At 47.0% G+C, this 24,483-nt stretch overlaps 3 protein-coding genes across 3 annotated transcripts in view; 1 reads left to right on the top strand and 2 right to left on the bottom strand.

Annotated features, from left to right (window-relative positions):
- The first annotated feature begins 1,211 nt into the window (after nt 1-1,211).
- On the top strand, nt 1,212-9,541 carry erlin1 (ER lipid raft associated 1). Its single transcript, XM_084458528.1, has 12 exons — nt 1,212-1,304; nt 3,624-3,754; nt 4,187-4,268; nt 4,472-4,518; nt 4,620-4,681; nt 4,805-4,930; nt 5,061-5,134; nt 5,249-5,307; nt 5,471-5,562; nt 8,220-8,309; nt 9,063-9,142; nt 9,242-9,541. The coding sequence occupies exons 2-12, from the start codon at nt 3,645-3,647 to the stop codon at nt 9,395-9,397; spliced, it is 978 nt and encodes a 325-aa protein (XP_084314654.1). The 5' UTR covers nt 1,212-1,304; nt 3,624-3,644; the 3' UTR covers nt 9,398-9,541.
- A 5,798-nt stretch (nt 9,542-15,339) lies between these two features.
- On the bottom strand, nt 15,340-21,150 carry spef1 (sperm flagellar 1; the record flags this gene model as incomplete). The annotated part of the gene is made up of 7 exons (XM_084458768.1): nt 15,340-15,466; nt 15,889-15,988; nt 16,248-16,344; nt 18,736-18,787; nt 18,966-19,116; nt 20,740-20,851; nt 21,042-21,150. The coding sequence occupies 7 exons, from the start codon at nt 21,148-21,150 to the stop codon at nt 15,359-15,361; spliced, it is 729 nt and encodes a 242-aa protein (XP_084314894.1). The 3' UTR covers nt 15,340-15,358.
- A 2,061-nt stretch (nt 21,151-23,211) lies between these two features.
- Nucleotides 23,212-24,483, bottom strand: part of adam8a (ADAM metallopeptidase domain 8a) — a gene marked incomplete at both ends in the record, with an annotated part of 9,200 nt that continues 7,928 nt past the window's right edge. Inside the window, 3 exons of the mRNA XM_084458767.1 lie at nt 23,212-23,252; nt 23,386-23,401; nt 23,652-23,845. Coding sequence (XP_084314893.1) covers nt 23,212-23,252; nt 23,386-23,401; nt 23,652-23,845 — 251 coding nt within the window. The remainder of the gene's footprint in view (nt 23,253-23,385; nt 23,402-23,651; nt 23,846-24,483) is intronic.

Below are 24,483 nucleotides of genomic sequence, written 5' to 3'. Positions count from 1 at the left end.
CAGTTCAGGAGGCTAAAGAACCAGCCATCAAGATAATCAGATATGACTAGCTCAGATGTATGCTTTTTTATTTTATATAGTTCAAAAAATATCTATATTCATATAATTAAATTATATTACCCCAGCCTATGTCTTCTGTTTTCAGTTTTGGTATGCCCTTTTCTTCAGCATGGACCCTTTTCTATAAATAAGTCATGAACTCCACAAATCTCACTCATTAATTCCCCAAGTACCTCCAGCAAAAGGCCCAACCAGGGAGGATAACACTCTGGACCACTGTTACACCAGTCTATCCAACGTCTACCATGCTGCGCTGGGCTACTCTGACCACACCATCGTCCAGCTGCACCTCCAGCCACCTACAGGTCCTGCATGCTTCCACGACCCTAAAACGGGCCAACAAGATCGCGGCCGACCCCTCCTATCCTGGACACGGTCTCTTTGACCCACTCCCCTCTGGCAGGAGACTTCGTTCCATCAGGACCGGGTCCACCCGCCACAAGAATAGCTTCTTTCCCATGGCCATCTGACTCATCAATAAGGCTTGGGTCACCCTGCGACGCCCCCCCCCACACTGACTCTATACCCCCTGCACTGACTCTATACCCCCTGCACTGACTCTATACCCCCTGCACTGACTCTATACCCCCTGCACTGACTCTATACACCCTGCACAACTTGCACACAACCTCTGATTGTTTCCACATACCTTAACGGCACACTGCACTCACTGTGATAACACCGCTCACCCACCACACCACACTCTGCACACACACTGTACATACATTCACCACACCCCATTCTGTATATAGTACGTACGTCCTGGAATTGTGCTGCCTCTTATTTTATTTTTATTTTTTTATTTTTTTTTACAGTATATTGTTATTTGTACATTGCACTGCATTTTGTTACACTGTTTTTTATTTTTATTTTGTATTTGCACTGTTTTTTGGAACTGTTTTGCACTGTCATGTCTATGCACTGTCCTGTCCTGCACCCTGTCCTGTGTCCTAGTATATGTGAACTTATATACATGTCAAAAAACAAATCTTGAGTCTTAAAATAAATATAGAAGATCCTGGGCAACTCCACCTTTCCCTACACTCTCTCCGACCTTTTAAGGGCGTGGCTCATGTCCCACCCGGAAGAGCCGGAGCAGCGAGCCAAAGCGACGGTTAGCATCGGTGGCTAACTAGCATTGCTAGCTTAGGGTGAGTGAGAGCAAGCAACCCTGGGAGACGTGCAGGGGATGGGTCGCTGTGAACCGTGCGGCAAGAGGACGAGATTGTCTGTTCAATAGACTGGTAAAATGCGGATTAATAACCTTTCATATCCTTAGTTTAGCTGATATTACTGAGTTGAGATGTAAAACTATTTAGTATAGCTACATTTAAGACGCTAGCTAACGTTAGTGACACGCAGACTCACTGGAGAACAAACTAACGTTAGTTGACCTAACAGCCATGCAAGCTAGCTGCTAACGCACGTATGTAGTTAGCTAAATCATAATAAGATCACATATGTGTAGGCTAGTCTACAATGTTGCTTGTGACGTTATTTAATATGAGAGAAAATGGTTTAATAGGCAGTTGTTAGCTAGATAGATATATTTAGTGAATGCAGAATGGGTGGGTGGCTGCTAACGCCTGTGGCCCCCTGAAGCCGGACACGACATGGTCGGACGGGACCAGGAGCCTAGTGTTGCGTCTTTAGATTACAGTGATTTGATAAAGGACAGGAAAATAACGTTTCGTTTCCATCTCACTAAAACTGTAAGTACCTATATGTGGGCTACATTTTCCTGAATAGGGTTCGTAATTAACGTGATCGTTTTAAAGTGACATAATAAGCCATGTCGGACACGCTGCGTCTTGATCGATATTAGGTTTGCCACCTTCAACCAATGTGGAAAAATAAGGGACATCTTGCCAGGGGCCCCATGGGGGGTCTGAGGGTCCTCAACCGATTATGAGTGTCACACTTCATTTCCTGCATTCTAGTGAATTTGACCCACTTTGTGTTTTATGCTTCAATTCCAAAGTCCCCTCTGAAATTGATAAAATCAATAAACATTAGCTCATGGACATAGGTAAAATGTTTGGTCTGATGAACTTGGAAATATGTCCTGGTAGACCACAGAGACCAAACATTGCATAATGGGTGTGTATGGTTTGATTAAGTTTCATCACGTTAGCGGCAAGTTCCAAGTCCAGCGATAAGATGCCTTCAATCCGCCAACGTTTTATTACCGTAACAGCCTACCTGGTTCTTGCATATTTCTTGGTTTTGTTATTTGTCGTAGCATTCCAAGCATGTGAAGACGTAGTAGTGTATGCATTAGAGTGGGATGTGCATGAACATACAGGACAAATCGCGCCCCGTATTGATTCAGTAAGGGACAGTGCATTGCTCAATACAGGATAACCAGGATCCTTTATTATATCTGACGGGTGGCAACACGGTCTCTTTTACCGTGTTGCCACGTAAGAGGGAGGATCCTGGTAGTATTTATACTAGGGATGGCTATCGCTGATTTCATCATTGTTTAGGCTTATATGTATAGCTGATAGTAGCCTAGCAAAATCAATCAGAAACTCGAAATAACTCAGAATTATGCAACCCTGGCTGATCCATTCAGTGCAAGTCACCAGAGTGTATTGTGCTCTGTGATTGAGTCATTTAAAAAGAGACACTGTTCTTACAACTACAGTAGCTGACTGCTACCTGTTAAGATTGTGCAAGTAATATATACAACAAAGTTAACGGTCCACTTCCAGTGTGAAGTAATTGGTAGCTTGATTAATACATGTATTCTTTGATTTTGAAACAGCAGCCATATGTTGTTATTTCGGTTGTATGCTGTTATTTTTTTAATAGATTTTCAGCAATGGGATTCTTTATAAGATGAATTCAATGAGGTGAATTAAAACCTTGCGAATGTTAAGTGACAAGTGACAGAAGGGCGGGGGTTCCGGGGGCATGTAAATCTTGATGAGCTGATCATTTTAAAAGTAGCTCACAAGCCAAATAAGTGTGGACACCCCTGCCCTACAGTAACAACAGTTAACAGTAACTGTTAACAGTAACAGTTCACATCCGGTGAGGGCTGGGCCCTCCAAGGCAATAATAGGGGAAACACTGTACATACTTATTTCTAATAACGATAATGAGTGTTACCTGCCTCTTTAGCCTTCACTAAAATGAATCTTGAGTGGACCATATTGATTCACTATGGTCCACTCAAGATTCATTGATTCAATATGGTCCACTCAAGATTCATTGATTCAATATGGTCCACTCAAGATTCATTGATTCAATATGGTCCACTCAAGATTCATTGATTCAATATGGTCCACTCAAGATTCATTTAGTGAAAAATACTATAGAATTGAAAATCTTGTTCGACTAAGGGTTCTAGCTTTCTATCTAAGGTAGGTGTGTGTGTGTGCGTGGGTGGAAATACTACCAGGATCCTCCCTCTTAAGCACCTATTGTATTTTATTTTGCTACTCTTGCACTTTGGCTTCAGCACTTGATTGTGCTCTTAGTCACTTGTTTAGAGGAGAGATGCACTTGAGTAAAAGTGTCTGCTAAATGACTGCAACTGTGTGTGTGTTTTTCAGGTGAGCTGAGTGCAGGTGAGGATGATGGCACACGTCGGTGCAGTAGTTGCTGCCGTGACGGGGGTGATGGCGCTCCTGCTTCACTCCTCCATCCACAAGATTGAGGAGGGACACCTGGCCGTCTACTACAGGTACGGAGCCTCTCACCTTCAACCTGGAGCTAACCTACACATAGCACGCACCGCCCAGTCTCAACACCAGACCCATGAGAGTTCTTTAGCTGATACACTACTTAAGCTACGCTCACTACGTTACTGCATGCTGCAGATCTCTCTATGGGTCTGGTACGCTTCATGAAAGAAATCTGGTGTTCAAATCCTGGCAGTTCATTGGTAGCGCCGGGATCCCGGCGACACCAATCAGTAACGGCTTTCGCGATCAGGCGTTCCCACCCATAGATATGCCTCGCCCATCTAACCTGGGAACAGTCCACTTTCTACAATGTCAAATCACTGTGCGAAAGACATAAGTGTTTCCTTTTCGACATGTTTCTACAGGTTATTGGGGATGAATTTGGCCTTGTTTTTCTCTCGCATGACTTTGGTTGACTTTTCATTTTTCAGGGGAGGGGCTTTGTTGACGACACCCAACGGCCCAGGTTACCACATCATGTTGCCCTTCATTACGTCCTTCAGATCAGTCCAGGTAAGGATCCCACAGCTTCCCGACCTTAAACCTAGTAGCTACCAGACCTGGGTCAGTTACTAATTTAGCAGAGCGGGCATTTAGAGAGCGGGGTTAGCTGGCCCGATGGTCGTCGTAAACCTTGCTGGGCCAGTGTTCATATGGAGCCCTGAGGGATTGTCACTGACTTCTCATCTTCTCATGGTCCTGTCTCTGTGTTACAGACTACCCTCCAAACCGATGAGATCAAGAATGTGCCTTGTGGAACCAGGTAACTGGGAATTGTTTTGACTTCCCCTTTGAAGAGTGTGTCTGTGTATTAGGGAGACACGCAGAGGAAGGTCCCGGCTGACATTTATGTTCTCTCCACAGTGGAGGAGTGATGATCTACTTTGACAGGATAGAGGTGGTCAACATGCTGGTCCCTACAGCAGGTGAGACCCTCAGAACTATACTACCCATGACCCCACTGTCCCGGAAGTGACGGACACTTATTATTCTATGTAACTGATCATGTTGTTATAGCATGCTCCAACCGTATCTCCCGGTCTCCTCAGTTGTGGATATAGTCAAGAACTACACAGCAGATTATGACAAGACTCTGATCTTCAACAAGATTCACCATGAACTCAACCAGTTCTGCAGTGTACACACTCTGCAGGAGGTCTACATCGAGCTGTTCGGTGAGAAAACACACACACACACACACACACACACACACACACAGACACACTACTTTAATTCCTTTCCACATTGTCATATGCTTCCAAGTAGTCCTGAGCATGTGCACCAACTCCCCTCTGTCTCTAACAGACATCATAGATGAGAATATGAAAATCGCCTTGCAGAAGGACCTCAACTGTATGGCCCCTGGGCTTACAATACAGGTACACACACACGCACACACACACACACATGTGTGTACTATGAAGGCATTGTTGGGTGTTTGGGATGGGCTGTGCTGTTGTACTAAACATGTAGTTTTTCCGGCTCTTCTGTAGGCAGTCCGTGTCACAAAGCCCAAGATACCAGAGGCTATCAGGAGGAACTTTGAACTCATGTGAGTCTTTTGTGTGTGTGTGTGTGTGTGTGCGTGCGTGTGCGTGCATGTGCTTTGTGTGGGAGGTAAAGAGAACATATTTTGACCTTTTCTCCTCTCTCTCTCTCTCTCTCCCTCTCTCCCTCTCTCTCTCTGTCTCTTCTCTTACTCGTTCTCTCTGTAGGGAAGCAGAGAAGACTCGTCTGATGATAACAGCTCAGACTCAAAAAGTGGTGGAGAAGGAGGCTGAGACCGAGAGGAAGAAAGCCATCATTGGTGAGCTGGCACTCTCCTTTCCCATAATACCACCACAGCACTGCTGTGTCTCACCATTACTAAATCACATCTCATTCCCTACTACTCCATTGTCATGGGTTACTGCTATCAACATACCTCCTCTGTAGCAAAAAATGTCAACCACCAGTAATCTAGCAACGCCCCTCTAGCCTAGCCTAGCCCAGCTCATAATACGGTCATCTGTAACCTAGCAACGGGGCCCTTATAACATGGGTTAATCCTATTGCTCTGTCTTATGATCAGGCCCAGAGCCGCGTATTAGAAGAGTTGTCAACTCCACTGACTTCATGAGGACAGGATATTCTTTAACAATGATGGATTCAGATTCAGATTTTATTTGTTACATGTTAACGGTACTGTGATGTGCTCTAAAAGATTACAAATAATTGCAAATCACACAAGTTGCAAATTACACAAAGCTATACAAATAAAGATACCAGCATGGATGTATTATGTACATGCTATAAATATAAAATATAAATAACCCAATGGGGGATATACACTGTACAAAAAAAGGCATGGGTGTATTACGTACATGCTATAATATAATATGTAGCTATAAATCATCCCGGGGGTGAGATATACTGTCATCTGTCATCATGGGGACTCAAATAGTTCCTAATTGTGGCTCAAAGCTGTGTTTGCATTGTGGGAGATTTACCAGGTGGGTGGTTACCTCTAACGTTGCCTCGAAGGCAACTAGAAATGGTGCTCAGAGAGCACAGACCTCCGCCCATGAATGCATCTTGTGGCTCTGTGCGCACACACAGCTTTATGCCAGTCCAAATTCCTTGTCGAGATATGGCCGTTTCAGTTCCCCCTATTGACAATGAAGGGGGAATTTTTCATTCCCCAAGTCCCAAAAATGAATGGCGGTGAATGGCCGGCCATGTTTGGGCAGCTCGTGGACGTGATTTGGATCCGCTCCAAAATTGAATGGGTTCTAAATTGGCCCACGCTACACCCTTCCACCGAGTTTCATGAAAATCAGTGTAGTATTTTTTGTGTAAACCTAGTCTAGGCCGGCTTGTTTGGGCAGCTTGTGGACCTGCGGATTCGGATCCACTCCAAAATTGAAAGGGTTCTAAGCTGATCTGGAGGGTAGGCTCTGTCCTGGACTGAGAGCAGTTGCATAGAGACGAATGCTGTCCAAACTGCTGGCCATCGTGGACAATCTCTCCGACCCTCGACATGACACTCTGGTCAGGCAGAGGAGCATAATCAGTAGCAGACTGATCCTCCCACGGTACTCGACAGAGTTTCCATGAGGGCTGTTTCCTCATGCCTAGACCATTCCCTCATACCGTGGCTGAAGCAAAACAATGATCTTTGATAGATAAATAGTTGGTTGAGATGAGCTGCTGTTCCTATTGTAGGCTAGACGGTGCTACCGGTAATACCGGTGTTGTCGTAGGTTTATTAGTCGGTGGGAAAAAATCCACACTGTTATTAACATTATTATTAACATTTGTTTTACACCAAAACCACTCCTTGGTGGTAAAATGGCCATGCCCGCTTTTCCCGCTCGTCGCAAAGCCATTTTTGGGGGGTGAAAATACATTTTCTGAGCATGTAAATTAATAAGTAGCTTTAATAGTTTTTCAATTTCAAGTTAAGGTGTGAAGTATACTGTGTTAGCCTCTACCTACAGTAGCATGCTCTAAGACGTGTGGGGTCTGCGTGCTGGGGCTGGGTGCTGGTGCAAAAATGAGTTAATTTGTCTCTGTATGTTATTTACTTCAAAAGCTGCATTCGTTGGGCCAAGAGCTTTATGCCAGTCCAAACGCCCATGTCTCTGTGACCAATTCCCCCTATTGACAGTGAAGGGGGGGGGAATTTTCGCTCCTCAAGCCTAAAAGGGAAAAGAGCTAATGCACACCTTCAGAGTTTTAAACAGGTGCGTAGGAATAAGTCCAAGACGTGTGTATAAAAAGAGAGTACCGCACACTGGCAAACTCAACTTTATTAGAAAAAGGAACAACGTTTCGGTCCACCGACATTCGTCACGCTCCTCAAGTCCAAAAAATGAATGGAGGTGAATGGCCGGCCATGTTTGTGTAGCTCGTGGACCCACCCTGTGATTCGGATCCACTCCAAAGTTGAATGGGTTCTAAATTGGACCATGCTACACCCCTCCTCCGAGTTTCATGAAAAGCAGTCCGGTAGTTTTTGCATAATCCTTGTCCAAAACATGAATGGAGGTGAATAGCCAGCCATGTTTGGGTGGCTCGTGGATCTGCCCCGTGATTCGGATCGGCTCCAAAATGTAATGGGTTCTAAGTTGAACCATGCCACACCCCTCCACCAAGTTATGTGAAAATCAGTCTCGTAGTTTTTGGCATAAAACTCGACGAACAAAAAAGACAGCTGTATTTTTTGTTTTCAACTTAAACTTTTACCCAGATATTGTCTACTTAAGTGGTTTGCTTGAAAAGTTCCCTATAGAAAACTGTTCACTATTTGAGCCTGATGCATTCAGATGATCCTACCAATCAGGACCACCTAGATGTAGCTGATGATGTCATATGGTGTTAATCTGTCTCTCTCTCTCTCTCTCTCTCTCTCTCTCTGTCTCTGTCTCTGTCTCTGTCTCTGTCTCTGTCTCTCTCTCTGTCTCTCTCTCTCTGTCCCTCCAGAGGCCCAGAAGATAGCCCAGGTGGCAGAGATCCACTTCCAGCAGAAGGTGATGGAGAAGGAGACAGAGAAGAGGATCTCTGAGATCGAGGGTCGGTCTCTGTTTAACTTTGTTCGTCTATGAACTCGGTCTGTCTGTGGTCATGTGAAAGCATTGCTGTGATGCTGTATGTAGTCAGTCACTCTCTATTTCTGTTCATGGCGGAAGCGGGGCTATTTGGGGGCGGTAGACTGCGCACCACCACTTGTGACCTCTAGAGGGAGTAGAACACAGTAAAATGTCACCCCGTTGTTCATGCGGGTACTTAATGGTGAATGGTAAATGGACAGCACTTATATAGTGGTTTATCCAAAGGCCATTCACACACACATACACACACCAATGGCGGCAGCTGCCATGCAAGGTGCTAGCCTGCGGCGGCTGTAGCTCAAGCCATAGAACAGGTCGTCCAACGATCGTGTGTACAAGAAACATTACATTCCACATATCTACTATATACAATAATCCTAGCCAGTACCAAATATAAAATACACAGTGTAAACTGTACTGTAGTGGTTTTCCATTCAACGGTGGCCCAACATACACAGCAGCTACTGTTGGCCATTTCAATTGCGCTTTTGACCTGCGACTGTGATCTCCCCCTCCCTTAGGGTTAGTTGATGGCTTGATGCTCTATTCCCACTATAATTGTGATTATGAACAACACAATTCACTTCCCTGTCACATTTCTGTGCAAATAAAGTACAATACAGTAGTTCCTCTCTTGCCCTGTGCAGCCAGCCCAACCGCAGAAAATAGTTCATGGAATGACTTTCATAAACGCTGCCTTTTTTGTCCGTTTCAGATTCTGCGTTCTTGGCTCGGGAGAGGGCCAGGGCCGATGCTGAATACTACACAGCTGCCAAGTGTGCTGAAGCCAACAGGGTAAGCTCACGAGCACACACACACACACACTCCATCTCTCTCTCTCTCTCTCTCTGACATTCTCCGTCTCTGACGTCTCTCTCCTCTCTCTCTGCCCAGATGAAGTTAACCCCTGAGTATCTGGAGCTGATGAAGTATCAGAACATAGCAGCCAACAGCAAGATCTACTTCGGTCAGGACATCCCCAACATGTTCATGGAGGGCATCCCCTCTAAACCAGGGCACCTGGACACCCCCAACATCCAGGCACACTGAGCCCAAACCCCCACCCCCCACCCGTCTGGTCACGGAGTGTGTGTGAGGGACTCGTCTCCACGCTGGCAGACTCTGGGTGGGTTAGCTGCAGCTAACCGGGTGGACATGCTTTAGTCTTAAAGGGCTGGGGGGGGGGGGGGTATAGAGGGAGATGGAGGGGCGGGGTGGAGGTGTTAGGAGAGAGAGGGGGGGCGGGGGGGGGGGCGCTTTAGAAAAGGCAGGTTTTAGAGATGAGGACGCCACAATGAAACATCTGAAAGCATTACGAATACCAGGGATTGGCTACATTAGGGTTCAGGAGCGGTCAGCAAAACCCGGCCGTCTCCCGACAGCCGATCCCGGTCGCCCTCATGTACATGTGCTTTCATCTTATGCAACTTCTGGCTTTGCTTTTTGGACGTGTAATTCATTTTTCTGTTGTGTGTATTATGCCAGATGAGTTGAGCGTTAATTTCGATTGAGCCTTACTGTTGATTTAGCTTAACTGGAATCCTAACAGGCGACACTAATTGTTTTGTGGGGGGGGGGTCTTAGTTTTTGTATATCTGGGCTGTGGCCAGGCGTGCACCACTCACCCTAGCACTGATTCAACTGTGTGCGAGAGGGAAGAAGGGATGCCATCTCCTCTGTTGGACACTACGGACCTGTGGTCGGTCTGGCTGGACAGGTGAAAGAGTGGTAATTGCACACATAGAAACTAAGATTTATCTATAGAACCCAATGAATGGATCGGGGCCAGAGCTGTATGTGTAGGGTAGAGTATCAGCCTGTCTGGTCTAGGAGGGGGGGGGGGGGGGGGGGGGCGGGGGTTCCCAGGGTAGTGTAGTAGCTTTAGGTGTGTTAGTGTAGTTAGTGTTGTAGTGCAGTAAGGTGCTGGATAATTCTAGCTCGGACTCTGAAATCCACTGCACTAAGGCCAGGCCTGATGTTAACTGTGAAGCAAGCAGAGCGGAATGACATAATCAAAAGTTGTCAAAATGAACATCACTCTCTGTGAGGAGTATCGGTTCTGTCTATTCTCACATCTGTCCAAGTCTAAACAAAAGGGATTTAATTTGTGCAGTAGTGATTAGCTTTGACTTGGCCTATACGAATTTGAGGGTGGCGGCGAGTGGAAACGAGCCGTTGTTTCCCCTCCCCTGCTGCTCCGAGCAGAAGAGGCTCTCAGGAAGACGGAGCGATGATGACAGGATGAGACCTGGGTTTATATTCATCAACTCCTGTCAATACGAAGCCCTAGACTGATTTTCTGGGGTTACATACAGTATGAAACCCTTCTTTATGCTGGGTCACCCTGCAGTAACACAGACCACGGGCCACATTCAGACATAAGGCACAGAGATTGACTTCAGCCCAGTCCTGAGACTACTGATGAGCTTGCATAGACACAGCTGTGCTTTGGCTGATGAACGCACCACCATCAGTAGAACCTAACCGCGTGGTGCAGATATGCCCAAGTTTACTTGATCTAAGAATCGTCACTAAAGACTATTCTTCTCATGCTTCGGTGGTGGGTTCAAATTTCAATAAAAACACGGAGGGGTTGTAATTGAGATTCATGAGATGATTGACAACTTTGTGAATGTTACTTTTGTACGATCTGCATAATATGAGCTGTCTTCTTGTTTTAAAAGATTTATATCCAAGAAGTTTTCATCAAGTTTTGACAATGTTCAATAAAGCCTATTTTGATACCACAGTTTGTGTCATGTGTGGCAATTTATTATGGATGAGGTGTAGTACTCCTAGCACTCATCAGAGGGAGCCCTATAGCTGTCTGCCTTTCCTGATTTGACATTGCAGTCAAGAGTTTTCCTTTGTTCTTCCTTAAGGGATGTCTTTGTTTTCTCAAATAACACAGACTCATACCAAGACGGCATCTCAGATGGGTGGTGGAAGAAGGACACTAATGTGGCTTGTATCAGGTGCTTTTCCTATTGTATTTTTATATTTTGCTACTTATGCTTAATTATGCTCTTAGTCACTTGTTTTAGAAAGGAGATGCACTTGTGAGTTCTGGCAAGTAGTATCACACTGACTTGTCCCATGTTAAATGCAATTATTGTAAGTTACGTTGAATAAAAGCATCAGCTAAATGACATTTAATGTTTTTCAATGCAGTACCTGTGGAAAAGCTGTTTTGGTTCTTTTTAAAAGTCATTGACACTGAGAATTTACACAGGCTGGATCTGATTTCCTAAGGACAAACTTAAGAAGAAAACAGCCTTAGTTGTTTATGTAAACTATGTTTATGTATGAATTGTTTTATTTTCCGCCTGTGTGTTTACAGTATGCTTGTATATCTGTGTGAAAGAGAGAATGATTTTTTGTGTGCAATGGGGCCGGAAAAGAAGGGCTTGGTTGTGGTTGCATGAGGATGACTCAGTGAACATACACACACACACACACACACACACACACACTCACAAGTACCACAGTCAATCACACTCTTTCACACAGCCAGTTTATTGTGCTGACCCACAAATCCATGTCTGTCAGATGTGAATTGTTAGGGATATAGTCTTGAGCTGTGCGTATGTTTGTTTGTACGTGTGTATGTCAAGACAAACGGGGTGAGTGTGTGTGTGTGTGTGTGAGTGTGTGTGTCTCCCTCCCTCCCTAAACCACCTCCTCCCCAGTCTGGAGCTCTGGAACCCCAACTCATGTTCTGCTGGCGCCGCTAACCCGTCTCCCCCAGCCAGAGTGAGTTAGAGTATTTGGCTACACACACACAGACCCCCCCCCCTCCCACACACACACACACACACACACCAGACATGGACACCTGCCTACGCACACCACACACCACAGACACACACACTCACACCACACACACACAACCCCCCCCCCCCCCTCACACACACATAGACCCCATCTCCCCCAGCCAGAGTGAGTTAGAGTGTTTGGCTGGAGTCTGACTCCTGACCCGGCGGCTCCTGCTCTCAGACTATCTCAGGGTCTGTGTGAGAGCGGGGGATCCTGGTGTGTGTGTTTGTGTGTGTGAGAGAGAGAGCGGGGGATCCTGGTGTGTGTGTTTGTGTGTGTGTGAGAGAGAGCGGGGGATCCTGGTGTGTGTGTTTGTGTGTGTGTGAGAGAGAGCGGGGGATCCTGGTGTGTGTGTGTTTGTGTGTGTGTGAGAGAGAGAGCGGGGGATCCTGGTGTGTGTGTGTTTGTGTCTGCGTATTCAAATAAATGAGGAGGGGAAGTGTTGCTTGGCAGGACATTTTTCATCTTGTCCAGAGAGCAGAATTGTGGTCTTTCTTTCGTGTCTGAATGGCTGAATCTTTCTACACACATGCACATGCACACACACACAGACAAAATAAGTGCTGTTGTTACAGCCTGTTCTCTCCGGTTCCCCGGCGAGGCCTCCGTGTTTGTCTGGCTGCATCGTTGGGGTAAAACATGACTTTGCAGCGCAGAGACCGCTGATCACGCTCAGAACTGTGAACGTCAGCAGCATGTTTAAGCCCCCCCCCCACCAGGAAGTGAGGTCAAGGTGGGGTGTCCTGCTTCCTGGCATGGCGGTGACGGTTTCCCCCTTCTTTCCTTCCTTCCTGTGCCTCTCTGGCGCGTGATCCCGCCCTGGCGCTGGCTCTGCCCTGCCCTCAACCCGCCATGACCTCGCCCAGACCTGGCAGACTATCCGGGAGGCGGGAGGGGGGGAAGAGGAGGAGAGGAGCAGGGCAGAGACGGGGATGGAGAGGTAGGGGAGAGGGGTGACATGCAGGGTAGTCCGTCACCAAACAGCAGGAGCGGCTATGGAGTTAGTCAGCGTATCTATCACACAAAGCTTCTCTGTAGCGCAGTGTACCCGCACATTCCAATCCCCTGTGTGTGTGTTTGTGTGTGTGAGCGAGCATGGTTAGGGAGGGTGAAGTATGGCCCTGGCACTGTTATCTTATCACTCTTTCTCACACACACACTCTGTCATAACAAGATTGTACCGAGAAGAAAGATGTCTCTCACCACCACCTCCTGGCTGCCCCGCCCCCTGGGTGATTCACCCTGATAACATCCTCCTGGAGTCCCTCCATCCCCCCCTTCCCTCAATTAACTGTTTCTTCATCAGCATTGTAGTTTGACATCCGTGGCATTTCAGCGCGTCGTTTGTTATGGCTCATCACCTTCATGGAGTCCGGCTGCAAATCTCTCCACCAAATCTGGTGACGTTCCACGACTCAAGAACACGACAGAGCAGAACCGTCTCTGAGGATATCATGCAATCAGCCATCTAGGAGAACGTCTTTATCTGGTGTTATTCTATACCAGCAGAGGGGAAGACCACACACACTGGTTTGATGGGTGACTACCCTTATCTGGTATTATTTTGATGGGTGACTACCCTTATCTGGTATTATTTTTTGAGGGGAGGGGCTAGAGCAACACAGACAGACCCCACATAGACACCAATTAGCAGCATACTGAGAATGGCATCCGGACTAGCAGAGGAGGAAGGCTGGGAGAACTTGTGAGACAACCCCAGACACTGCACTACAAGAATATTGTCTAGTGGTTCAAAGATTGTCCAGACCCTTAGACACACACACACACACACACACAGATACCATGGCAAAGGAATAAGACAAAAAGTTCAGCTCCTAGTCTACCGTGATGTGTAGTATGGGGTCAGCAACAGATTAAATAAGGTCATTAATAGTTCTTGTTCTCCGCCCACATCTGACCACACTCTGTATTCTGAGAACAGGACCATCAACATCAGTTACTGAAATTTAAGCAGAAACACAGTATTCAGCAGTACTGTAGAAATTATACTTTTAGAAGCAAACCACAACACTTCTAGGAAGTTCATGTGGTGGCTACAGTAAAAACTCTCCCCTCCTCTCTCTTTCACACAATACAGTTGCAGTGTCCAATAGTTTATTTATTGAACTCTTAGAGACGTCAAAGGTTACAGCATGTGGCTATATAAGCCACAGAGTTAGAAAGATATTTTGTAACACACATTCACACGTCTTATAAAAGACAGACCAGTCTAATTCTCAATGTAGTCTCATTGACACAAACAGATTCATTTAATCAGATTTAAAAGAATAGATTTTCTTTAGAAAAGTAGAGAAATAGTAGAGAAAAGAGGCATCTGTGTGATTTCTGATTCCACCGTTGGAATTCCTTTTAGCAGAGAGGAGAATGTTCTGAATAATGACATGGACATAATCTGAATAATGACATGGACATAATCTGAATAATGACATGGACATAATCTGAATAATGACATGGTACAGTAATCTTCCTTCACCTTCATCTGCTAGACTGCTGTTCTTAAACTACATGAGATGGGCTTTATTGCAGAGTTTAGGCTCCAACCTTTGACTGTCTTTGTGTGTGTGTGTGTGTGCGCGCGTTTGTGTGTGTTTACGTGTGTGTTTGTCTGTGTGTGTGTGTGTGTGCGCGTGTGTTTGTGTGTGTGTTTGTCTGTGTGTGTGTGTGTGTGTGTGTGTGTGTGCGTGTGTGGCTGTGTGTATTTGCATGTGTTTGTCTGTGTGTGTGTCTGTGTGTGTGTATGTGCGTCTGTGTGTGTGTGTGTGTCTGTGTGAGTGTGTCTGTGTGTATGTCTGTGTGTGTGTGAGTGTGTCTGTGTGTGTGTGTGTTAGTGTGTGTGTGTGTGTGTGTGTGTGTGTGTGAGTGTGTCTGTGTGTGTGTCTGTGTGTGTCTGTGTGTGTCTGTGTGTGTGTCTGTGTGTGTGTGTGTCTGTGTGTGTGAGTGTGTCTGTGTGTATGTCTGTGTGTGTGTGAGTGTGTCTGTGTGTGTGTGTGTTAGTGTGTGTGTGTGTGTGTGTGTGTGTGTGAGTGTGTCTGTGTGTGTGTCTGTGTGTGTCTGTGTGTGTGTCTGTGTGTGTGTGTGTCTGTGTGTGTGTGAGTGTGTGTGTGTCTGTGTGTGTGGGAGTGTGTCTATGTGTGTGTCTGTGTGTGTGTGTGTGTGTGTGTTTCTGTGTGTGTATCAGGCCATGTTGGTCCTGGATCCTCCCAGGCGGTGTGTCAGGTCTTCTATACGTATGTCCTTCAGATGCACCAGGCTCTCCAGTCTGTTCACCTTAATCTGCAGGATCTATACACACACACACATACACATACACACACATACACACACACACACACACGCAGGCACACACACCCACCACACACAAACACACACACGTGAAGATACAGCTGAATGTGCTGGTCAGACAGTAACATATCATGCTGACCAGCTTTAACAGGTTGATGATGAGGAGCTGTGCTTGAGGAAACCAGCTCCCATCTGTTGAGAGCTGACTGACTCATTGACCACTGCTAACACACACACACACACACACACACAACCTCGGTAAGGTTACACGGCCGGACACTTCCTTCACAAGATTATCACAGGAAGAGCGATTATGTGTCACTTGATGTCAGCATGTTTCCTCCTGGCTGTGGAGGATGTTGCAAATGTGTGTGACACACAGTGTGAGATGTGTGTGTCTGTGTGTGTGTGTGAGCATGTACCTCCACAGTCTCCTGTAGAGCCAGTATGGCCAGGTCCTTCTCCTCCACAAGTCGGAAGGCAGCATCCGCCTTAGAGCCCGGCGCCACTGGACCCTGGGGTCTGCGAAGGACAGACCAACACACACACACACACACACACACACCGGGACGCAACACTGATGAAACTGCATAGTGCGTGTGTATCAAGTTTTAACCGCATGCAATCTAGTTGTTCAATCGCAACGTTCTGTTGCTTCGTGAATAACTGGCCTACATGCCATGACACACACACACACACACACACACACGCACACACACACACACACACACACACACACACACACAGTCTGCAGATCAAGTACAAACCAGACTTTTTTTACCTGCGGACAGACTGTGGGCTGAGGTACCTGGTCTTGTCCGCGTGCGTCTTCCCCTCTGCTCCTGCCTTCAGCCGGGCCTCGGTCGTCTGACGAGCTTCTGGACGAAACAAGCGGCTGTTTAGTGACGTGACTGCCACAGCTCTGATCGTCACACCCTCTGTGACTAATGCCGGACTCACGCTACAGGGTTTTGGGGGACGATTTATCCCCGAAATCTGGTCTAGGACGTTGGTCGGTAGCCTACCGACGTTTGGCCCACATGATCTTGTAATGTGAGGGCTTTACCGATCCAATCGCGGACTCACCAGGGCCGCCACGAGAATATCAAACACGTTTGATATTTAGGATTATTAGGTCACTACTTTACAAGCGAGACGGCGAGACCAGTGGTTCGCTGCTCCATCGGGCACGATAAACTTAATATCCTGTAGTGTGTGATGAGCTGTGATTTTCAAATCTTGTAGTGTGCGCATGTTTGAGATTAGAGATGAACATGTGTTAAGATTCTCCTTATGTGCGTGATGCAACTTGAAATCGGTTAGGCTTTTGAAAATCCTGTAGTGTGAGCCCGGCCCGGCAAGTCACCTGGGGGGCCCGGAGTCATCTGGGCGTTCCTCTAGGGAACAGGCCGCCCGGCGTACGCACACAGGAAAGGGACATGAAGGGGCTCATCTAATCAAGGTCTGTGAACACAGAGGGTCGGGGGACGGGGGACGGGGTGCAGAGACGAGACACTGTACACAACCAGAGAGAGGGAGAGAGAGAGAGAGAGAGGGAGAGAGAGAGGGAGAGAGAGAGCAGGCACAACAGGCCAGTGATAAAGACCATCTGGTGATGCGGGCTGATATGAAGTGCTGAGAAGCGTCTGCGGTCGTGGGGGGGGGGGTGAAAGGAGGACGGGACGGGAGATAGTCTCACATAGCCAGGCCTGTCTTCCACACTTTGTTTACGCTGTGCCAGCGCTGGAGAAAGGTCTGGCTGGACACATTATTTCTTGCTCTGAAAATGTAATTTAATGTAATTTATTGCTCTATAAATGTTCTTAGCCATTAGACAAATATATTCCAGGAGCTTGCTCCAGGTTGCCTGTTTTAAATATCTGTGTGGTTTTTATGGCTCTATGTGCTACTAACCCTGTTCTGCCTTCCCTCTCCCTAGTGCCTCTCTCTCTCCCTCCTATCTTCTAACCAGGTCCAGTGGATGCCCCACTGTCACCAGCAGACCTCCCGGAGTCCGATAGATACCCCTGTGTCTGCTGTGGATGTCGTAGCATGTCCGTAGGATGTCCTCTCTCCTATGATGCTTTTTAGCCTCTCTTACTCTGAAATTTAATTTAATGTTATTTATTGCTCAATAAATGTTCTTAGCCGGTAGACAAACATACTCCTGGAGCTTGCTTGATCGCCTTGTTGAGAGGGGTCAGAGAAGAATTTTTACAGCTCACTTATCTGGCCCCCGGGTGATTACTGTTTTTTTGCTTCCCTCTGGAATATGTAGAGAGTGGGTCGTATGCCCACCTCCCTTGTTCTCTGTAAAGCGCATTGTGTTGCCTCTGGGTATGAAATGCGCTATACAAATAAAGCTTTGATTGAAAAGCTTTGATTGATTGATTGATTGATTACCATTTGGGGATGGAGGTGGGGGTGGGGGGGGGGTGCTGTATTTCTTTAAACACAATCACAATCACACTAATCTTGGGCAGAGCGGTCGCTAGGTTGTTTCACGTGGTCCGGATAGAATCTGATTGGGGCCGTCGCCACTGATTGGGCAGAAATAAACGAATGACGAGGCTTATCTCCGAAACCTACATGGGTTGAGTCAGACTAGATGGGAGAGGACAGCGGAGGGAGGGCAGGAGGGGGGGAAGGAGGGGGGGAAAGGGGGCAGGGCGGAGGTCTGAGCGAGCCGATGCCCAGAGGGGCAGAGGAGGTGTGGGAGACGGAAGAGAGACGTGTCTGGTTCCCTCCCTGAAGGTCCTTGGCCTGCCGTCCGCTCATCATGCTCTCTCATGCCGCGCCTCTGTTCTCTCTTCTCTTCCCTCTCTCTTCTCTCTCTCTCTCTGTGTTTCTGTGCGATCACTTCGGCGTGGCCACTGACTCACTAGGGCTGGTCAGCATTTACCGGCACGGAAACTCCACAGCGCCTCAGACAGAGTAAGCGGCCTCTGAGGGAATGCTGTTGGCAGCGGGACAGAGAGAGGCCACAGGAAACAGCCTCTTCGTCAGGCAAGAAACAATTCTGGACCCAGTCGCCCCCGCTGTGAGCTTGGAGCAGTGGGCCAGAAGAACTCCATACTGCCTGCTCAGTAGCAGTGTGTGTGTGTGTGTGACATATCTATAATAGGTAAAATAGGTCTATAATAGTCCCCACTCTAAAATGCCCAGTTAGTGTTGTGTCAGCTGAGGTCATGTGAACACGTCACATGACCAACAGTTGCTTGAACGAAGGATTCCTATCTTTTGGAATCGGTACACTGCAGGTGGCATACCTTGAGCTGGAGCTGTGTCCTCCTGGGTCCTGGCGTTGTAGTATTCCACATCCTGGAAATGACGGAAGAGAAAATCAGCTTCCTACTGTAGCTCTTAATGAAAAACACTGTACACTCTAATGCACAACACACACCCACACACGCGCGTGCGCACACACACACACACACACACACACACACACACACACACACACACACACACACACACACACACACACACACACACACACCAGTAATGTGTCTCCGGAGCGCTCCTGTCTCTTTTCCTCTATGCTCTCCCTGAGGGCACACAGCACGGGTTCGATCACACCAGGAAGGCTCACTACGATTCTCTTCACCGTCTCTTCCGGCACATGGAAGCTCAGCTTGGACAGCACCTTCCTGCACGGTACAACAGAGTTCAACACTGTTTATGGATGGACTGCACTTATATAGCGCTTTTATCCAAACGCTTTACAATGGCCTCACATTCACAAACCAATGGCGGCAGCTGCCATGCAAGGTGCCAGCCTGCTCACTGGGAGCAATTTGGGGTTCAGTGTCTTGCCCAAGGACACTTCGACATGTAGTCAGGAGGAGCCGGGATTCGAACCACCGACCCTACGATCATTGGACGACCCGCCACAGCTGCCCTGTTTGACAGAGCATTCAACAGCATGGACTCTTTTTCTGAACGATGAGTAAGCCTAGTCAAGAATACAAGGATGCTAGGATTCAAAATCCCTTTCAGTACATAATAATCGCCACATAGGCCTCTTCTTGTGTCGATGACAGGGCTTAGCCAAGGCTGTGCCCTGAAATCCGACTGAAAATGTACTTGTACACCATTGACAAGACTTGTTTTACATGAAGTGGTAACATCAAGGAGTTCTGATCAACTTAAGGCTCAACAGCTGCACAGTAAACATGTTGTCCCCCACAAACGATGCATCGCCCCTTTGTGGACTCCATACACTATCACCAGTCTGACTCCATACACTATCACCAGTCTGACTCCATACACTATCACCAGTCTGACTCCATACACTATCACCAGTCTGACTCCATACACTATCACCAGTCTGACTCCATACACTATCACCAGTCTGACTCCATACACTATCACCAGTCTGACTGCATACACTATCACCAGTCTGACTCCATACACTATCACCAGTCTGACTCCATACACTATCACCAGTCTGACTCCATACACTATCACCAGTCTGACTCCATACACTATCACCAGTCTGACTCCATACACTATCACCAGTCTGACTGCATACACTATCACCAGTCTGACTATCACCAGTCTGACTCCATACACTATTACCAGTCTGACTCCATACACCATCACCAGTCTGACTCCATACACTATCACCAGTCTGACTCTAACCTATCCAATGTTATTGAACTACCCAAACAAGAAGCTAAACTATCCTGTGAAATACAACTATAACTAATATTGTAGCCTAACATAAAGGCACCTATCCTAACACTAATCCTAATAGAACAAGAACCAGAGAAGCCAGGAGACTCCTCAAGCTCTAAACTCTGTAATTTGGAAAGGCCTTCGAGTAGAATGGACCATACTTTTACTACAAAGAGATATGTATTGGCAAAGGGGGAAAAAAAGAACTGTGGCTAGCATCCCCAACGGTGGGCTCTGGTACCTCTCGTGTGACGAAGAAACATAATGTTTTAATAACCCCCCCCCCCCCCCCCCCCCCCCATCGTGGGGGGACTTCTGTCACAGATCAGAGCGATAGATGAATAACGCCTGGCTGCATTCCAGACCAGACTGGTTAGAAGGGGAGTGTTTCCACTGCAGCTCTCACGACCCACAGCACGACTGCGGGGAGCAGTGCATCGCTCAGAGCAGAGGTCAGTCTGTGCAATGCCATGACACACATTCCCATATTGTCTTCCACTCCAAGAGAATTCCTAGAGACAAGCATTATGTACTATTTCCATCTACAGTAGACTCCTACGTGGCTAAATGTCACAGATGGATGGATGTCTTGCCTGTTGAGAGTGCACCAGTTGCTGAGCTTCTGCTGGGTGGAGTTGGCCGGGCTGTAGTTGTGTATCTCCACCAACTTGGGGAAATAATACTTTACAACCTCGGCAGCCATCACTGGAGAGGAGGGGGGTCAACAATGTATTAGCAGTTCAGTTGATATGAATCAAAATAACAATTTCTCCCGAAAGTAGGTTACATAAACCGGCCTGCTTGCTTGTTTTGGCTTGCATGAATACCCAGAGAACATGACCCGGCTGTCTCAAGTTACGTTATCATTGCCAGCTAAGCTACTGTTACATGTTACCTCCGTCGCTGAAGTCCCGTGTAATATTTCTTTTTGGTCTAGACAGCGGGATCTTGTCTATCCAGGCATACAAATCCTGCAGTGTTTCTTCTTTCAATTCTCTCTCCATGTTTAACCCCCCCACATAGGACAACCTGGATATGGTATCATAAATTGTGATCGCTTGCCAGGATTTTCTTTTTTGTTTTTGAACAGGTTGTTTAACTCGTTGCTAGGCTACCAACATCCAGGTATGGCTACTGAGAAAGGACAAACATTTGTAGTTCTTGCGCAATTGTGTTTGTTTTTCTGGTCAAGGCTTGCTGTGACAAAACTCAAATTCTCTGTTTCAGAGAACATACTAACACACAAGTTAATGAAATAAAATACAAAATTAAATATTTTATTTTCAGGTACAAAATGTGCATTGGAACACAAAGGCAAAAATGTGCATAAAAGATAAAACTGATTTAGTCTCAGACCAGCTGGCTGTAATACATATTGTTTAAAAGATCCCTTACAATATTGTAATCAACAGAATGCACACATCAAATATTCACAGGGGCATACAGTATGGCAATACAATAACACAAATGCAATCCCCTAAAATGTAAACATGCTCAAACTTAAAAACATCAAGACGAATCATAAATAGCAGTGCAGTCTGACTTTAGCAATGCAGTCACCTCCAGACAGTCACAAGGCGTGTCCATGTTAGAGGACAACGCGCCTGACAGAGGTGCTTTGTCTGAGAATCGTACCGAAGTAAAAGGAGATTAAATAGTAAGAAAGAAGGATTGTCTTCGGGTCAGTGGATTGCTTTATCCTTGGCAGGTTTGTCCCATCGGCTGAAAATTCCTCTTGAAATACTATACACTCTATCAACATCATCATCATCATCATCACAGAGGCATAGACAGCAGGCAATCAACAAGAGAGAGAGAGTGTGTGTGTGTGTGTGTGTGTGTGTGTTAATAACAGACACACACAATCAAGGAAAGGCACAGACAGTCATACTGCCAAGGAGCCATAAGCAGAGGGGCTCCTGTTCCTCAGAGCAGCAGAGGACTGACACAGGGGACCCGGCCTCCTCAGACTGACTTCAGGGGTCGTGGGTCAGCTCCCATACAGTGGTTCAGACGGCCAACCAGCTGTTCAGCTGCTACTCTCCCAGCAGGCCCAGAAATAGTATCCTCTTCTCACAGAGATACCAAGGTTTAACTCTTTCCTCTCTGGTCATCTGGCTCTGGTGGGGGGCTTCAGGGCCGCCTTCCCTGCAGTCTGTATGATGCACACACACACACACGCACGCGCACACACACACACACATCGACACACACACACACGCACGCACACCAGGAATGAGTCAGGCACCAAGTCTTTAATTCCCTCTTCCTCTCCCTTACTCTCCCTCCCTCAACTCTCTCCTGCATAGTCAGCAGCTGCGTTGCGGTCAGGTCTGGAGATGGTTTCAGAGGGGTAATATGCTGACTAACTCCCAGGGCCTGAGCCCCTCCCTGTTTATTACATATCTAAATGCCAGGCCATTGTCCAGTGGATAGGCGGGACCACAGGGCTCTTTCTATATCTGAATACCAGGAACAATGTCCGGGGTGTCTAAATGCCAGCCGTTTGCCCCGCTGTGACCCTGATTCCTACTTGGCTTAAACGGAGAAATCCCAAAAATCTGTTCTCTAAAGGAAGACCTGACCAAGGGAATAGCTGTAGGACTCACCGGGTTATAACGCGATAAGGACATGTAATGTACCTCGCGCAGACAACAATCAAAAAAGATGTTCCCTTCTTTTAACTACCATAGTGTGAGGTAGTAAAATGTTAGTGTTCCCGGATTAGTGATACTCACCAGTTGATTCTGTTTCCATGGAGCAGAAACTGGCTTCACAGGGGGAACAGGGGGCTTTGGCTTCGAGACCTGATCATGATGACATCATCATAAATAGCTGTGGCAGGTCTACGTGTGTGTGTGTGTGTGTGTGTGTGTGTGTGTGTTCTTACCAGTTTGGGAGCGAGAGGGGGCAAGGGCCTGGATGGAGGAGGCGGTTTAGCCTGGAAAAACAAGACACTGTAAGTCTCCCATAATAATGTAGCAACTCCCAACTCTTCTGTACATGACACAATTAAAACCTGATAGGACTCAAGAGTATTCATCCTCACCCCTGAATGAGCTATTTTACTTGGGGCCACAGGGGGCGCCATAGGCGGTCTTGCAACCTAGAAGATCATAAGAAAAACAACCGTGTTTTTCAAGGACACAAGCGACGGCGTTCCCATGAGGTAAAGACGTCAGTGTGTTATAGTGGACAGGCTACCTGTTCCGTCTTTGGTTTCGGAGGCCGTGCAGCACCCGGGTTCCTGGGAGGCTGTCGGTGAAACAGAGGCGAGTCAGATTAACGACCACTTATCTATAGTACATATACTACTTATCTACTGCTTACCACTACCGACAGATATTCAACGAACTATCCACTAAACCCCAACAATAACCAGAATCAATTTCTGCATATCAAAGAAGTTGCAGTTCATAGTTTGTGTAATGGCGTGAGTAACTGTAAGATCTCTCCTATAGGGGGGAGTGGGGGGGGGGGGGGTGTTAGTGAGGTGAAGTCCCACCTGGGGAGCAGGTCTGCTGGGAACCACTGTGACCGTGTTCAGGGTCTCGAAGGGGGCCTTGGCCACAGACAGCGCAAGGTGGGTGTAGGCCTGGTGGGCCGACGACTCCACAAATTTGGGCTGGCTGATGTGAGGGGACCCTTGCCGAGGGCTGCGCCGTTCCGCGCCTGACTCAAACAGGGGGTTGGTCTGGCCTGCGGAGGAACGCAGCTGCCTGGAGATCGACACAAGCAAGAAACGCTTTAGATCGGAGGTGCAGTGAAAAAAGGTTGTTTTACGATTAGGGGTTAATATTTTCTTTTGACCTGTGGTGGAATGCATATATAATTGAAGTATCAACAGCACAGGAAATGGCAGGTGTTCTGTTCCATTGTTCTAGATGTGGACAGAGAAAGGGGGAGTGTGCTGTATTCCTACCATTTGGGGAAATGATTCTTTTTGTCATTCCTCCTGCACCATAGACTTCCGATGACCAGTATTAGCAGCAGGATAAGGACAACAGCCACCGACACACCGATGATCACTGCATTCAGCCTTTCTGTCTCACACACACACACACACACACACACACACACATTTATGACTACACCACCACATCATCGCTCAAGGGCGAACACACATGAGGTCGACACAGGAAATAGACTCAGCTGTAGCTATATCTAGACTGCCAGGCAAATCGAATTATAGCAGTGTGCTTCCCCACAATCATCTGAACAGATTACAATAGACCTTTTTCCCAACAGCCATTTTGACACGTCATTGCAGGGTGTAATTAATAGCATTAATTATGGCCCTGTTACATTTAGGAGTTAGGTAGACTGATATTGTGCAT

Source organism: Borostomias antarcticus (genome assembly GCF_949987555.1).
Source record: "Borostomias antarcticus genome assembly, chromosome: 25".
Lineage (NCBI taxonomy): Eukaryota > Metazoa > Chordata > Actinopteri > Stomiiformes > Stomiidae > Borostomias > Borostomias antarcticus.
This window is presented reverse-complemented; position numbering and strand designations above follow the sequence as displayed.